General features: G+C 38.1%; 2 protein-coding genes across 2 annotated transcripts; both read left to right on the plus strand.

Annotated features, from left to right (window-relative positions):
• Positions 1-560: 560 nt before the first annotated feature.
• On the plus strand, positions 561-6320 carry cdc25b (cell division cycle 25B). The gene is made up of 15 exons (XM_057342041.1): positions 561-1079; positions 1292-1374; positions 1561-1612; positions 2540-2581; positions 2671-2704; positions 2822-2932; positions 3134-3247; positions 3347-3466; positions 3572-3655; positions 3750-3938; positions 4024-4110; positions 4189-4251; positions 4451-4549; positions 4644-4889; positions 5298-6320. Exons 1-15 carry the CDS (start codon positions 862-864, stop codon positions 5436-5438), a joined length of 1683 nt encoding a protein of 560 aa, XP_057198024.1. The 5' UTR covers positions 561-861; the 3' UTR covers positions 5439-6320.
• Positions 6321-8756: 2436 nt separating this feature from the next.
• On the plus strand, positions 8757-15929 carry ap5s1 (adaptor related protein complex 5 subunit sigma 1). The gene is made up of 3 exons (XM_057343033.1): positions 8757-8992; positions 9448-9739; positions 13511-15929. The coding sequence occupies exons 1-3, from the start codon at positions 8823-8825 to the stop codon at positions 13637-13639; spliced, it is 591 nt and encodes a 196-aa protein (XP_057199016.1). The 5' UTR covers positions 8757-8822; the 3' UTR covers positions 13640-15929.
• Positions 15930-16164: the final 235 nt, after the last annotated feature.

A 16164-nucleotide genomic window follows, 5' to 3' on the forward strand; every position in this document is an offset into this window, starting at 1 on the left:
TGTAAATAAAAATGTAACATAATAACAAACAGTTTTTTAGACAGTGACAGATAAAATAAACGTAAACATGTATATATTTCGAAATAAAAAGGGCTGACGGAACACTAAAACGTGTAAGTATGAATTAAGAAGTCTGTGACAATGTTGTTAAAAAAGTAGTAAATCAAACAAAGAAATGTCCTTTCATTTATTTGAATGGTACGTTCCAGACCAGACCAGTACGTTGACATATGATTGGTTATCTTGTAAACTTGGGCGTAGCTTGAAATGTTCCGCGGGAAAATTATTTTTCACTTCGCTTCTTCGCGTCGTTGTCCCGCCTAAAGAATGTAAAGATAAAGCCTATTGGATGAATGTTGAGCAGCGACATTGTCATATTATTTTAACTGGTCAACGGATAAGTCTGTCATCCTTCGACCCACCTACTTTCTTTTTGAGAACCATGCGGAAAAAGGAGGAAGCTCGTCTTATTGGATGACTCAGAAGTAACGGCGCAGCTTATTGGCTACATAGATTGCCGCTTGTGGACTGCATGTTTTGAACATAAATAAGGGCTACGATCAACATTTTCTTCCTCAGCAGAGTTTGGAAAGGTCAGAGAGAGTGCGAGCAAATCGACAGCTCTCTGACAACAAAGATCAAAGAAGATGGACTTTTAAAAGACATTTCTTACCCCTAGCATGTGTGATCTGGACTACTTGGACGTCGATATTATGCAGCATTCGCCTGGTTATTTTTCTCAACTCCAAATAAGATCAAATTGAGGCCCCGTTGCTGCTTGCTTGGCTTAACCATTTGTCGTCTCTTTCGCGCTCGATTGGATCCTTTATTTTCAGCAAACATCAGACGATCTTTTCTGAAATGGATTTTGAGATTGCTCGTGGCGAAATCAGCCCTGTAGATGATCATTTTATCACCGGGCCTGATTCTGTTCCTCGACCTCCCCGACTCTCCCTCCCCGAGCTCGGGCTGAGGGGCTCCCCCTGCACGAAGAACCTGGCCTCCCCCGGACCCATGGCTGTGCTTTCTCCCGTGACTAACCTGGCTCTAAACCTGAATAATCTCGCTGTACTTGGAGGGTGAGTTCAAGTGTCTTTTCAATATCTGCAAAGTCAGCTTCTTCGTTTCATTGCGACTTCCTGAAAATGATCTTTGCAAAGAAACATTCATTGTTCCTTACTGCCCTTATGTAAATATAAACAACTGTATTTAAATTGTTAACATGGCATGCAATTTGACTGGTTTTTTTGTCCGGATTGTTACAATATATATTTTTTCCGTCTCAATGCAGACAATGTGAAACGCCAAAGCGGAAGAAAACACTGCCCCTCCTGAAGATCCCTTCCTTCGCATCTGATGTCTCTTCTGATTCAGGTTAGCTTGGGAAACCTGCATTTGTTGTCCTGTTAAAAATCGATGGCACAGCTAGGCTGTTGCTTCAGTGTGTGACAGCTAATGCAGTAAGCATGTGAGCAATAGACTTTATATTGTAGCCTTGCAGCATCATTATCAACAGGATGTGGAGGTTTTCTCACCTGTGTTCCCTTCCCCCCTCTCCAGGTCTTGGTATGGATTCTCCCAGCCCTTTGGACCCTCTGGATGCTGAGCAGAAGTGAGTACCACTGGGTTTATTAGATGTCAGAGAGAGTGAGAGCTTGGGTGCTTGGCTTGGGGATTATGAATTAACCTCTGTTGTCACATGGGTGCATATGCCCAGTTTAGCCTTCCTTACAAAACTATTTACTACATTTCGTTGCCCTGTACTTGTACATGTGTAATGACAATAAAGTTGAATCTAATCTAAAAAACATGGCCAGAAACATGGTTACTATACTTTTTTCATACAGATTTTTCAGTTTTTGGTGAACTGTTCCTAAGGTTAATAAAACGTGTACCCTGGATGCATTACGTGCTAAAAATGTCCCTTCGTGGTTGTGAGTTGTGACTACATCCTGTGTGTGTGAGAGACGGTGTTCATTTCTTAGCCATTTGGTGTCAGTGGGAATCCATTTATCTGCAGCCGGACCTACAGCTGTTTTGGTTCCTCACACGTCGGTATGGGTGTGCGCCTGTTGTGGCGTGTTGCCGACGGGGGCTGGGTGATTGGAGTGGCACGCTTTCGTGTCCTGTGAGCTCAGCCGCCTAAATAGTGGAGGTGTGTGTATGAGGTAACCAGGGGTTACTAGCATTGAGTAGAAATCCCCTTTAACTTTAATTTCCCCCTTTTCCTATGGTATGAAAGAGCCACACTCTTGACCTCCTCCCCCTCCAAAGCAGCATTCACTCTCCCCCTGCTCCCATTTTCCAACAAAAGAGGCTTACAGAGGAGGTTAGTGTTATGTGGGCATATGGTAAATTAGAAGACCCCCCTTCTCAGGGCTGTTTAGCATACAGGTGGGCATCACGGTTTATTTGTTAAATTCAGAGTTGTGAGGGGCCTAGTCTGGATTGTCTCTGTAAACGTTTTGTTTGGGGGGGCAGGAGGAGACTTTCAATACACTATGAACTGTTGAAAAGCATTGTTTCCTTTTCCTCACAGATTTGAGAAAGCCATACTGGATTCATCAAGAATAGTCAATGAGTAAGTTGTCATGCTCTACAAAACCCGATTTTTGTTTTTGAAGTCGTTTAACCTTCAGTGATTTTACTAAATTTTCTTTTTAACAACAGGAAAATGCCTATTCGCAGGATTCATTCTTTGCCGGTAAGATTTTTTTCTAGACTTATAATTTTGCTAGATATTAGACAAATAATTAGAATTAGCATTATTCTCCTTGGGGTTAAACCAAATGTATTGATTTTTTTGCTTTGCTTTTTGTAGGTGCAGTTATTGGGTCATAGTCCCAATCTAAAGAATAAAGAATGTGATGCTTCTCGCTATGGAGTTTGGACTCGAGGACACGACAGTGCCAATAAAGAAAACCTGGCTGAGGTTTGTTTTTGCTTGTTTCCATGGTCATAGAAAACCTGCAAATATCAGGGCAGAATTTTTAATTGGGCAAACATCTTTGACTATAAAAAATCCATTAATATAGTAACTTAAAAGGATATGGACGTTTATTGGTCAAAAGTTTAGAAAATGATTCTGACTTAGTATGTTTTATGGCTAATTTAGTCTCTCTTTGTTTTGCAGGATAATTTTGAGTTCAAGAAGCCTTCCATGCCTGCAACTCGCTGCCGCATGCGCTCTGTTGGGGGTGCCAAGGATGCTTTCGCCTGCCGCCCCAACTCTGCTCCTGCTTTAATGGTATGACACTCATCTCCATATAGTCTTCAGATCATGATTCATTGTGTACATTTCATTGGAATGCTGACGTGGCAAGTAAAAGCTTGATTACCCCGTTAGCTGTCTCCACCATCATCCAATCAGCATGACTCTTCCGATGAGAGCAGTCCCTTCATATTGCGACGCTGTCTCGATGACGACGACGACGATGGCTTCTTGGAGGGGCTTGATGATGTGGAGGTGTGAATCATCTTCCGTATCTTGTCATTTCTGTTCCATTTACATTTTTAGTGGTTGTTTCTAAATTTTATTTAATCTAACAATCTAAATAATTTGTTTGCATAGAATGACTCTGATGTTCCACTGGGAATGGATAGTCTTCTCACAGCTCCTCTGGTATCCAAGCAAAGCGTGGACAGTACTGATTCGGTATGTTCCACTCATATATAAGTGTAGCAGATTGGTTTATCTCTTTGGTTTGATTTATAGTTATTGACAGCCACACCTATTTTATTGCCTCAAGCCTGTGATTCGCTGTCGTCCACGTGGGCTCTTTCGTTCTCCCTCCATGCCTAGCCCAGGAGGGCGTGTCCCACTGAAGAGGCCAGATAGGCCTCAAGATGAGAATACTCCCGTGAGAGTGAAGAGGAGGCGGAGCCTGGCAGGGACACAAGTTGCTCCTACAGAGCAGGAAGATGTCGTGCCCCATCAGGTCAGACCCTCACCGGTGAAAAAAACTCGCAAAATGGCACTGGTAGCCAAAATCTGAGCCCTAACTATGTTTCATCTTCATACAGGTTCAAAGGTCAAAGTCTTTTAATCACTCACAGATTGAAAGAATGTTGGATATAGATCCCAGTAATGTGATTGGAGATTTCACCAAGGTAAGTTTTTATTTTTGTATTTACATAGAAGGGGAATTTTTTTACATGGTGTTAAAACACTTGTTTGTCGTTTTGAAGGCTCCTGCGCTACCCACAGTACCTGGAAGACACCAAGAGCTGAAATACATCACTCCAGATATTGCAAGTTTTAACAAATTATAATTGAGTTGTAGATTTCATATGCAAAAATGGGAAATACGAATAAATAACACTGGATACATAATGCACCTTGTAATATTTAGTTTTACGTAAATCATCTGCAGTTGTAGTCAGTAAAACAAATCTGGTTGTGATGAGTTCAATTAGGTTTCATGAATCCTCCATGTGTGTGTGTTAACAGATGGTTAAAGCAATAAATGGTCAATATAATGATCTGGTGGAAAGGCTGTTTGTCATCGATTGTCGCTATCCGTATGAGTATGATGGTGGCCATATTAAGGTAAGACAGTTGCTTCGAGTAAACAAACTTTGCAGTTTCACGTCTTGATGTATCTGGTGCAAATTTTAATGGCTTTCAATTCTGTCCTTGTCAGGGTGCCCTCAACTTCCATCATGAAGATCAAATTGAAGACCTCTTTTTACGGAATCCCATCCTCCCCATGTGCCCCGAGAAGCGTGTCCTGCTGGTTTTCCACTGTGAATTTTCGTCCGAGCGTGGCCCACGCATGTGTCGCTACGTTCGAGAGAGAGATCGACTTTTGAACGAGTATCCCAACCTCCATTATCCCGAACTGTACATCCTAAAGGGTGGCTACAAGGAGTTTTTCCCACTACACAAGGTGTGTATGAGTTTCTTCACAAAGTTGAACTAAGAGTAGTCTTTAAAGGGATATCTGACCCAAAAATGAAAATTCTGTCATTATTTACTCACCCTCAGATTATTCCAAAGCTGTATAAATTTCTTTGTTTTGCTGAACATGCAGGAAGATATTTAAAAGAATGTCAGATCTTGACTCCCATAGTATTCATTTTCCCTACTATGTGAGTCAATGGGGGGCGAGATCTAAAATTTTTCCAAATTCCTTCCTGTGTGTTCAGCAAAACAAAGAAATGTATGCAGGTTTGGAACAATCTGAGGGCGAGTAGTAAATAATGAGTTTTCATTTTTGGGTGAAGTATTCCTTTAAATCTCTTCCATTGTCTTTCACTTTTTGAGGATTATAAAGTAAATGTGTTTTCGTTTGCAGGCTGAGTGTGAGCCCCAAGATTACAGGCCTATGGCTCATGAAGACTTCAAAGAAGACTATAGAAAGTTCCGTCTTAAAAGCCGCACCTGGTCTGGAGAACGCAGCAAGAGAGACATGTACAGCCGTCTCAAAAAACTTTGAGACACGTGTGCTTGTTTTCATGAATTTACTGCCTTTTAATTGCATATACACTGCCCTCTCACACAAGACATGCCAGGGATGTGCAGAGGTGTATTAGTTTACAGGCTGCCATACATCTTGGCCTAAGCTTTTGAACTGATCCCATCGCTGCCGTTCATTTCCCGCCACCTTGATCCCCCTTTAGAAACGCATCACTGCCATGTTAAATATACGCATAATTTTAACTGTCCCATATTTTTACTCCTGTTGTTTCGGTCACATTTAAAAAAAACAATTTAAATAGGTATGTTCTGTTGAGCACTTTTTAAACCATTGTTGTGGAGAAGTGCTTTATACTTTTTCCCCCTTTTAATTTAATTGTCATTTGACCATTAAAGTAGCCGTAATTAAGATTGGATAATTATTACAATAATTGTTATAAATTTAAGTTTGCCTCATGTCGTTTATCCATTATGTACATTATCATTCCAGAATAATGTTAAAAATTTTTACCTCTGTTTTGGTTGTTTTTTTTTTTTAGTGAAACCAGCAAGATTTTATTTTTCACTCAAACTAACTTGACTGATGGCTTTAACTCAGGACTTTTGCTGCTGGTCAGCAAGTGATGACCATGTTGATGTTCAGTCGGTGTTGTAAGACCGAATTTAGGCTTTTATCCATTAACCAATTTGACAGTTTATTTTCTTACTCCCCTGAGAGTGCATATATTTTGTAAATTTACATACCTGGTTTTTTATTGGTTATGTGACTGGAGAGGCTGGTTTATGTATTCCTGAATAAAATGGAGTTGAAACTAGGGGTGAAAACTGAAATCTGAATCTTGTTTTCTTGATTCTTATAAGTTGTCTGTGTGCAGTTATTCATTGACTTGGGGTGAGTCACTTCTTTTTTCAAATGTACCGGTCTAACTGGGAACTTGATTGTGGTTAGCCAAGCACAAACACGTGTCCCTGCACACATTCACATTCCTTGGAGGTTTCACAGGGGAGGAGGAGCTAGTATTTTCCCAGCAGTCCTGGCATACTGTCAGACATGTGCCAGCACAAATGTTTTTGGTTAATAAGTTACAAAATAAGTATTTGGGCATTTTTTTTGTATATAGATTAAATGGGAATAACAGTTAAAATCTAGAGATTTCATTTGATTGATACAAACAAGAGAGGCAAGCTTTCATATTGTACATGCTTGATACCTAGCAGACTATGGACCAGTAAACATTTACAGTACTGTCAACAATAAAGTAAATACATAAGCCTACTTTGTCCACAACATTAAAAGTTACTTTAAATTCTGATTTCTTTTGAAACGCAGGGGTTTTGTTTCACATTTTTAGTTATGTTTTAACGTTATTTCTGTTGTGATGTTTAATATGCTGATGATGTATAAAGCATATATAAATACAAATAACACATAACATTACATTAAAATAAAAATAATATAATGATAAACATTTCAATAACGAAACTGCTGTTTTATTTGCCTCTTAAGACATTAAAGTGATGGTTTACCCCAAAATGAAAATTCTGTCATTTACTCGCCCTCTTGTCATTTCAAAGCTTTATGACTTTCTTCCACAGAACACTGAAGATATTTTGAAGAAAGTTGATAACCGAACAACACTGGCCCCCATTAACTTCTATTGTATGGTCACAAAACCAATGCATGTGAATGGGGGCCAGTTAACAACATTCTTCAAAATGAAGAAAGTCAAACAGGTTAGAAATGACAAGAGGGTAAGTAAATGATGACGTTTTTTTAATTTTTGGGTGAACTATCACTTTAAGGCCTGGTTTCACAGACAAGACTTTGCTGAAGCCAGGACTAGACCTTAGTTCAATTTGGATATTTAAATCACTTTTATAAAAATACCTTAGACAAAAACATTACTGGTGTGCATCTCGAGACAAAACAATGGCACTGTATGTGAATGTGGGCATTAGTATATGGTATCATTTAGTATGTGGTATCATTTAACCGCTGTAAGCCACTCAATAACAATTCTAATGTAAGTCACAGGATCTTATGCAGTTTCCATTGTGAATGTGATTTTGTCCCGTTAGCTTGCCTCTGAATGAAAATATGACTGTAACTGGTGATAAAGGGTGGAACTTTGCCATCATTGTAACCACATCCTATCGCTTTTGCTACAGCGAGATCCTCTGAATAATCTCTTGGCTTTGTTTCAACCCACTGACTCAAACTTTTTATTTTGTGTGATCTTTGGTCATGGAGAAGCTGTCTGTCACTTCTCATAATGTTGATATCTTGTGAAGGTTTAGGCATTAGAGAAGTGTTAATGCAATAAACAGTCTTATTTCTGTGTAGCAGGAAATGTGGGGCACTGTATGCGTCCTCCTCACTAATGCTATGAGCATGATGAGCAGTTGTTAAGCAAAACAGCTGCCCTTTGTGTATGAGACCATGTGTTTGTCCAACTGTTTCTTGGAGGAGGGCATGTAGGAAGGGTGTTATTTTGAATGTGTATTTTAAAAGTTGTGATTAATGTGCCTGTTGAAGAATATGTTTCACATGAATCCCGAAATGCCTTTAAAGACAATTAACAAAAATCTACAAGGCTTGTGGTGGTGGTCAAAGCAAACTCTATAACTACATTTTTTATTTGATTTACCATCATGCATGGATTATATATATCTATATAGAAGTATGTGGATCAAAGAATGTAAATCCATTTTAGTTATTGTGAGACTACAACTGGCATATATCATAAAAGCTGAAGCTTTGAAAAGCTGCAGAGAGGAAAAATAAAGGAGCTTAAAAGGTTCTTCACAGCGATGCCACAGAAGAACCATTCAGTCAAAGGTTCTTTAAAGAACCATCTCTTTCTAACTTTTTTATAATCTGAAAAACCTCTTTTCGCCACAAAGAACCTTTTGTGAAACAGAAAGGTTCTTCAGATCAGATGGTAAAGGTTCTTAATGGAACCAAAACGGTTCTTCTATATGGCATCGAAGAACCTTTTGAAGCACTTTTTTTAAGTGTAGATTTTTTCATAGGTACTGACTCTGTTTGACAAAGTATAACTTTTAAACACACTAGAAGCAATACTGTAAAAATCTTACATTAAATAAAAAAGCTCACACTCAAATGATTTATAATTGCATTAGTAGTTAGTGAGAATTATATAGAGCAAATCTACATATGATTATTTTAAATTTTTTTAATTCAAGTCTAGGTTTAGATTTCTAATATAATTGGTTTATTAACTGTGTTGCCTCATGTGATTATAAACAATAAATACCGGCGAGCGCCATCTGGAGTTAAAAGAAATACTGCAATATGATCAGCTGACCACAGTCATGTGACTAAATACGGAAATACGTGTGAATAGTTTTGTCCACACTGACAGCTATACATTTAATAAAAATGGTGATATGTTTCTTAATCCATACGGTGTGTCCGTTGAGCGCGCTGTCTGCTGGCGAGAGCCGCATACTTTACTCGCGCTCATTCGGACCGGAAACCGGAGATGGTCGTGACTTTACATCTGAACAGAGACGACTGATGCAGAAAGAGAAACTTCACATTGTAGCCAGGTGAGATGATTAAAACACTGGGCGTGCACATATTTTCTCAATATTCCAATACAACTTAACAAATATTTGTTTGCTTAACACAACAGATTTACAAATGAGGAGAAATACCACAAGACATATATAATTTATCCTAGAGAACCAGATCTAGTGTTGCTCAAAACAGTACGAGCAAGAACAGAAATGTCTCCCTGCTGATAAAAATGACAGAATTCCTTTATAAAGTGTGTTTTGGGGCCTTACTCCATTACGATTTAAAGGTTTCTGTTGGTTCTCATCGGCCAGCTAAAAATAAAATCCTACCAAAAAAACCCCAACACTTTACCTGTACAGAGACCCACAGATCGAGGCTATAACAGTTCCTATTAAAACCAATAACTAACTAGCGTGACTTTTTATATATGGGCCCATGAGAAACTATAATCTTTCTGTTGTCTATTTCTGTCACTGTCTTTCAGGCAGGTGCGGAGTGCTGTGGCTCTGAGTAGGGAAGCCTCAGGCAATCCGTGTGTAGAGGCTGTGCTGGGTGAAGAGGCCGTAGCACTGGGTGAAGCTGAGTGTGGTGTGTTTTCATTATGCAATGCGGAGCTGTTTCCAGATCGAAGTGTTGTGCTGTGGCTGGGTGTGCAGTCTCTAGCATTCACTCTGGTCTGCAGACCACACGAAAATCATCTGCTCGCTGAGGGAACGCTTCGCAGCATCGCACGCCACTGTCTGGAGGAACTACGTCTGCTGGGACCTGGTAGTGAGGTGTGTTTTTGCTATAGCACCGCTAAACATTAAAGTTTAGTTCATTCAGTGTTTGAAATTATTATTAATATTATATTTTGCATGATGGTGATAAACTGAGTGAAAGTTAACAGAGTAAAAATACTCACTTACATTGAAAAAATAACTTAAATCGAATCTAGGGTCCGGAATGTTATAAAAACTTCTGTTAAATTGTGCCCCTGATAGCACACTACATCTAGGAGATGTCTATTTTACGTCTGCATTTACATCTGCTACACATTGTTTGCTCATCTGCAATACCTCTCGGAGACATCTGCTGTCAGATGTCATATAGACATCTAGAAGACGTCTGTAAGATGTTAATGATTTAGAATGGCTGTAAAACTGCTCTTTCTAAGATGTTTAGATGTTTTTACATAGCAGATGTTTTCCAGATCACCAGGACCCGTATTCTTAAAGCTTCTTAGAATCCTCTCAGAAAGCTCTTAATTTAGCTTAAAAACTTCTACGTAGGAGTCTTGGCTTAAAAGCGATTCAGGACCAATCTGAGAGCAACTTTGAGCAAGGAAAAGACAAAAACTTTTATCTTAGGGAGGAGGCAGGGCTGACCCCGTTGCTATGTATGACACAGTCTTTTGAAGGCTATTCAAAATTTTTGATGGGTTGGTCGCCCAAGAAGAAAAACATTTTTTTAAGGATAGGGTCTTTTTTTAAGTATAAGTCGTGTTTCAAATTACAGGTGTAGTTTTTCCAGTTTTACCACACAGTGTGTATATGTATATGTATATTCTTTATTTTTATTTACCATGCTGTTAATGTCATACTAAACGTATTTGATGGGAAATGAACAGCAACACTATAATGTTCTGAAAGTGCTGTAATTCTTTGTTTGATCACTTTACTTACAGAAGATTGGGACAGAACTACAGTATATCATCTCTGCTGCCTAGTTTGCATTTTGTCCAGTTGCCGAATATGTAAATGTAGTTAACGTAGTGATTACTTCTATTTCTGGCGCTATGGGATTTCTTCGCTATGTCGAGATGTTAGTGTGTCTCTAATAAGATCGGTCACCGAAACACGATCACTGCACATCTAATGTGTTTTGTCCATTTTCTATGCTGCAAAAGAAACTCTTAAGTCCTCCTCGCTACTCCTAACAATTTTGGACCTTGAGAGCTCGTTTAAGGGGTTTAGATGCTTTATGAATTACTTTTTTTTACTAGGATCTTTTCTGTAATTTTACGGGGAAACACCCACATTTCTAAGCATGTTGTCACTAGGAGCAACTCTTTGCGCTAAGATTTTTCATGAATACGGGCCCAGATCTTTAGCAGACATCTTACAGACATACGTGAGCTAGCTGCCTGTCATTTAGAAGCAGGGACGTGCACAGACATTTTGAGGGGCATGGGCTCAAGTGGAAAAAAGGGCACTTCTCATATTTGTTTTAATTTTTTCCGAACAAAATGTTAAATATATTAAAAACAACTTTTTTTTAAATCCCTCACACTCACCCAATTGTTTCATGTTGTTTCATTTTCCAACAATGTCTACAAAATAATCAGTTCACATAGAGACCATTGTCTTCCTTAGAATTCACTAATTTTATCACAAGAACAGGCAACAACAAAGGAAACTAAGCCACAATGTGTATGATTTCTATGCTAAAGTTTCAAGTATATACATAGAATAAATGACTGCACAAAGGAAAAGGACATATTTTCACTAATAATTTGTTTATTTTGCACAAGCCAATAAACTGTTTTAATTATTTTGGTGTTATTGGGACACCAACGATGACCTTCACACTAAACTGAAAAAGGCAGTTGGTGCTTATTTGTTATTTTTTTTTACATGACAAAAACCTGCAAAATTAATGAAAACACACTGCAAAAAATGATTGACAAAATACACAAATACAGCAGCTTAACTAATTATTATTAATAATAATATTATTATTGTTGTTATAATTACACTTACTGCACGCACACACACACTGATGGTGACAAGAACTTTGTTTCACATTTGAGGGAGGGCTGCTTAGATCTATCAGCATACACAACGTATAAAATGGATAGTTATTAGATGAGGAGTCTGACATCAAATTTATCAAGTTATTGTTTAAGGCGGGACACTTAATGTACTGTTCAATTTTGAGATGTTGGTCTATTTTGCTTTCATGTCTTCTTTTGCTCTAATGGAAAGGAAATATCCAAAATTCACATTAAGGTGTTTGTTTTAAGCCTTCTCGTCTGTTTGCTTCTGTAGATTTCTTCTAAATTAACCCCAAACAAGCTGCATATATATCTGAATATTTAAACATAACATTTCAAGGGAAAATACTCTTGATGTAAGTCATATTAACTAATAACTGGTGATATGCTTTAGTTTTTTTTATCCTATTCATCTGCATTGCCTGCAAGTTAGCACATTTTAATTACTTAATGCCTACATATCAATGAGGCGATTCTGATGACGTTATTAATTATACTGTATTCAGCTGTCGTTACTTCATTTAGTTAGCATGTAATTTAATGATATACTGCCTTAGCGAAACTTTAGCTAACTCCGCTCATAAGTGATGGATGTTAGCAAAACAATATTTGCGGTTTGTCTTTTGGATAATTAGCTGTGAATTCGAGGCACATGTAGCTAGTCTGTTCATCACCACTCACCTCCACACAAGACAAACGCTACTGGAAAGGAGAGGGCTTCACTGTGGCTCTCTGCCTGATGTGCCAAACGTGCTGCACACAGCTGTGCTCAGTGTGCTGCGCGTGCGCGTGCCCGCTATGCGCTGCTGCGCGCCTGCGTGGAGACGCGGATGGAAGAAAGGCATCGAAACTCTCAACATTTCCCGACCTGAGATGTTCTATTTGTTTGACAGGGAAAGCTGTGCGCGAACAGAAACACATACGCGCGCACACACACATATATTCATTTATTTTTTAAAAATCCCAGAAAAAAGGGCACTTTCTCTCGAGGAAGAAAAAGGGCCTGGGCTCAAGCCCCCAAAGCCCCCCCCCCTCTGCACGTGCCTGCTTGGAAGCCGTCCATTATACCCTATGCAGAACTTTTGCAACCATCCACAGCATTCTGCTATTGCCTTCACAGTACATGTGTGCTAAAATCTTTTCTTGTTCATTGTCTGTATTCTTGCCGCCTAAAGTCTAAACACTATGGCATGACCTCTTAAAGGGATAGTTTACATAAAAATAAGAATTCCTTCACCCTTATGTTGTTCAAAACCTATTACTCTTTCTTCTGTGGAACACAAAATGAGCCATTTTGAGAAGTGGTTTTGTGGGGGCCAAAGTTGTTTGGTTATCAACATTCTTCAAAATATCTTTTCTTGTGTGTTCCGCAGAAGAAAGTTATACAGGTTTGGAATCTCTTTATAGTAGCCCAAGCATACGTTGCTTGCTCGTCCGGTTGCTTGGCAAAAATAATCTTGGCATTGGCCCCAATTAGATGACTCTAATGAATTCAATCTCTATGAGAATGAGAGACTGTTGTTTATATTGTAATCAGTACATTCTCAGATGGATGTAAACACAACACAAGTTTAAAAAAAATTTTAATCAGAAAATCAATCCAGTGAACTTGGGTTGTTTTAAGAATTTTGAGTTATATCCATTCCCATGCAATTATGACATGGATAAGGCCAGAGTTGTTGGCAGGTAGTGAGCATAGAGGCGTAGTTCAAGTAAATGGGCATGTTGCCAAGCTATTAATTGTCTGGAACTTTACTTTTTTCTCTCGCGCTGACTTGGCTGTTATTTTCAGGTGTTGCTGAAGAGTGATCGAGTAGATGCAATGTTGCACAGACTCCTTCCTCATGGTCAACTCCTCTTCCTCAACCACCGTTTTGTCTTCAGCCTGGATAAAGAGAGAGCAAGCTACGTGAGCAAATGAAAGTGTGTAAAGGTGTATTTACATTGCCACATTTTGAGAGTAATGTATGGCTTATGCCCTGGATGTTCTGATATAAAAGATCAGACAGACCACTTCTGCTTAGAAAATATGATGCACTTGTGCTGCCCATAGGAGTATGAGCAGAAGAGAACAGTCTCGACGTGGATTGCTTGTTTGGTCTTATAAGGATACCAGTGGGCACATGTTTGAAAACTTTGTAGTTTGACTTCAAATGAAAAACGATTCATTCTACATCAGAAATAAGCGGTGTTGTCATATCATTTATAGAGATTCTCTATTTTATTGCATATGTGACATCATTGTTGTCTTGGGTTAACAGTGCAATATCTTCAAAAGGCCATAGCTGGTCATTTGATGACTTTTTATTAAACGTAACTGTTTATTAAATGTTCTTGTAAATTTAGGGCTGAATTAATTTGATAACACCACATCACATATTGATGTTTAAATGAAATCATTATGGTTCTATATCTAGCTCTGCACTAGAGGGCAGTGTTGCATTACTGTCAAATGCATAGCAATTAGAATAATCCTTTAACACTTTCATCTAAAATAATTCAACAGATCACAGCAGGGTGTCTGCCAACAGATCTGAGATAACTGATTGACAGGTCTGTAAAGACTTCATAACTAGGCCAACAGAGCAACCACGCAATTTCAGAAAATCCATTTTTAGCGTTTGTTTTCTCTGATTCAACAATGATGAGTTCTCTCTGTCACAGTGCTGCACTTTAAATAAAGGGAGAGTGAGGATGTTTAAGTCCACTTATAGTGAGTGTGAGGCCAGTCTGAACTCATAAGTATTGTGGTTCAGTAGTGTTTGTCGTGTCATTTGTCTTACAGATGGTAGGATGGTTTGCGTTCTGTATGCGTGAAACAGGACAAGAGCCCCGTTATTGGTTATGTACTCCAAAACTATGAAGTATTTTTATTGTGACACTCTGATCTACAACACATTAATGACATTGAAACGTATGCATTATAACAAATGTTCATCTTCAGAATTAAATATGATCAAATGACTTTTAATTGGATAAATTAAAAAGATATAAAAGTGTAAAAAATGCTATTTTTACTAATAAAATTTAATATCCCTTATGCTAAATATATTTTTAGCCGGGGGGGGGGTATTGTGGTAACCAGGTATATTTTGGTTTTCTTATACGATTTTGACTCAACATTTTGATAGTACTGTATTTGAAGATACTGACGCTGGCACGCTGCATTCTTAATGCACAAATAAAAGTTGCTACTTGACTGCCAACAACAAACCTAATTTGGTTAATAAACTGTATTACTTGGTGGAATAATTATTTCTACAGATAGGGAGACTGTGCATTACAGTGATTTTACCACTGTGTCTGGGAATTTATCTTATCCTGAATAAAATAACTGCAATTCATGACCTCTTGTGGTTTATTGCTTAAAAAACTATTTTCCTCCCTGTCTCTGACCTTTAGATTTATAGTAAACTCTTGCTGGTGTGCTTTTTAAGACTTTGTAGACATTTCTTTTGCATATAAAATGAGAAGCAGTTATTTGTAAAAATAAACAATACATGTTAATAACATGTTTATAACAACAATACAAATTATTCATGCAAGTTTTGTTATGTTTTGTAAGAAATGTGGAAAATGTAAATGTTCAGATGTAACTTTTTTTGTGAATTTTACTGTAAAAGCCCATGAAACTGTATTTTAATCAAACAGACCATTTGACAGATCTTCAACTGCATGACGGAGGGGACTTTGCCTCCTCATGTCAAAAGCCCACCACTTATTATTGAAATTTCTAAAGCGGAGGTTGCTGTGTTTAGTGTTCTTAACAGGGGAGTCATAATTTAACGGGAAGATTTTGATACCCACACCAGATATAAATTAACCTGATCACACCATGTTGGATCTTTTATCAAATAACGCTGTATTGGAGACATCTGGATGCTTCAGTGTGACTGGTTCTGGTATGTCATGTAGCTATACAGCTGCTGTGTTGTTAAACGTGCCTTTATTTATAGAGCTACAATGCTGACTTGGCCAAACATACACTTAAATACATACAAAATACTTTTAAATAGTGTGTATTTCCTACGTCATCCAATGTGAATACGTATGTTTGAATACAGCGCAACTGTAATATTAAACTTAAACTTCGTTTGATATTATAATAAATTATTATAATGTCACTTAGCCCTGGATGTATGCTTCATGTGTTAATAGTGTTGTACTATGCAATAACAATAAAGTAAATAACGAAGTAAACAATATGTTGTGATGTTTTTGAGAGGTGCAGAATGCAATAGTCAGAGCTAAGACCGAGCTGTCTTTAAATGTTATTTACTTTACGCTCTTATTGTGCCACGTAGTAAAACTCGTTTATAAGGTTTTCTGAGCTTTCTGTGGCTGTTGTGAAAGCCTTTTGCCGCAAAAATTCTTCCAGAAACTTAATTTTTAACCATTAACAGAAATGTCCTTTAACATAGTAACAAATACAAAACGGAAGTGCGG

The sequence above is a fragment of the Triplophysa rosa genome, linkage group LG9 (assembly GCF_024868665.1).
Source record: "Triplophysa rosa linkage group LG9, Trosa_1v2, whole genome shotgun sequence".
Classification (NCBI taxonomy): domain Eukaryota; kingdom Metazoa; phylum Chordata; class Actinopteri; order Cypriniformes; family Nemacheilidae; genus Triplophysa; species Triplophysa rosa.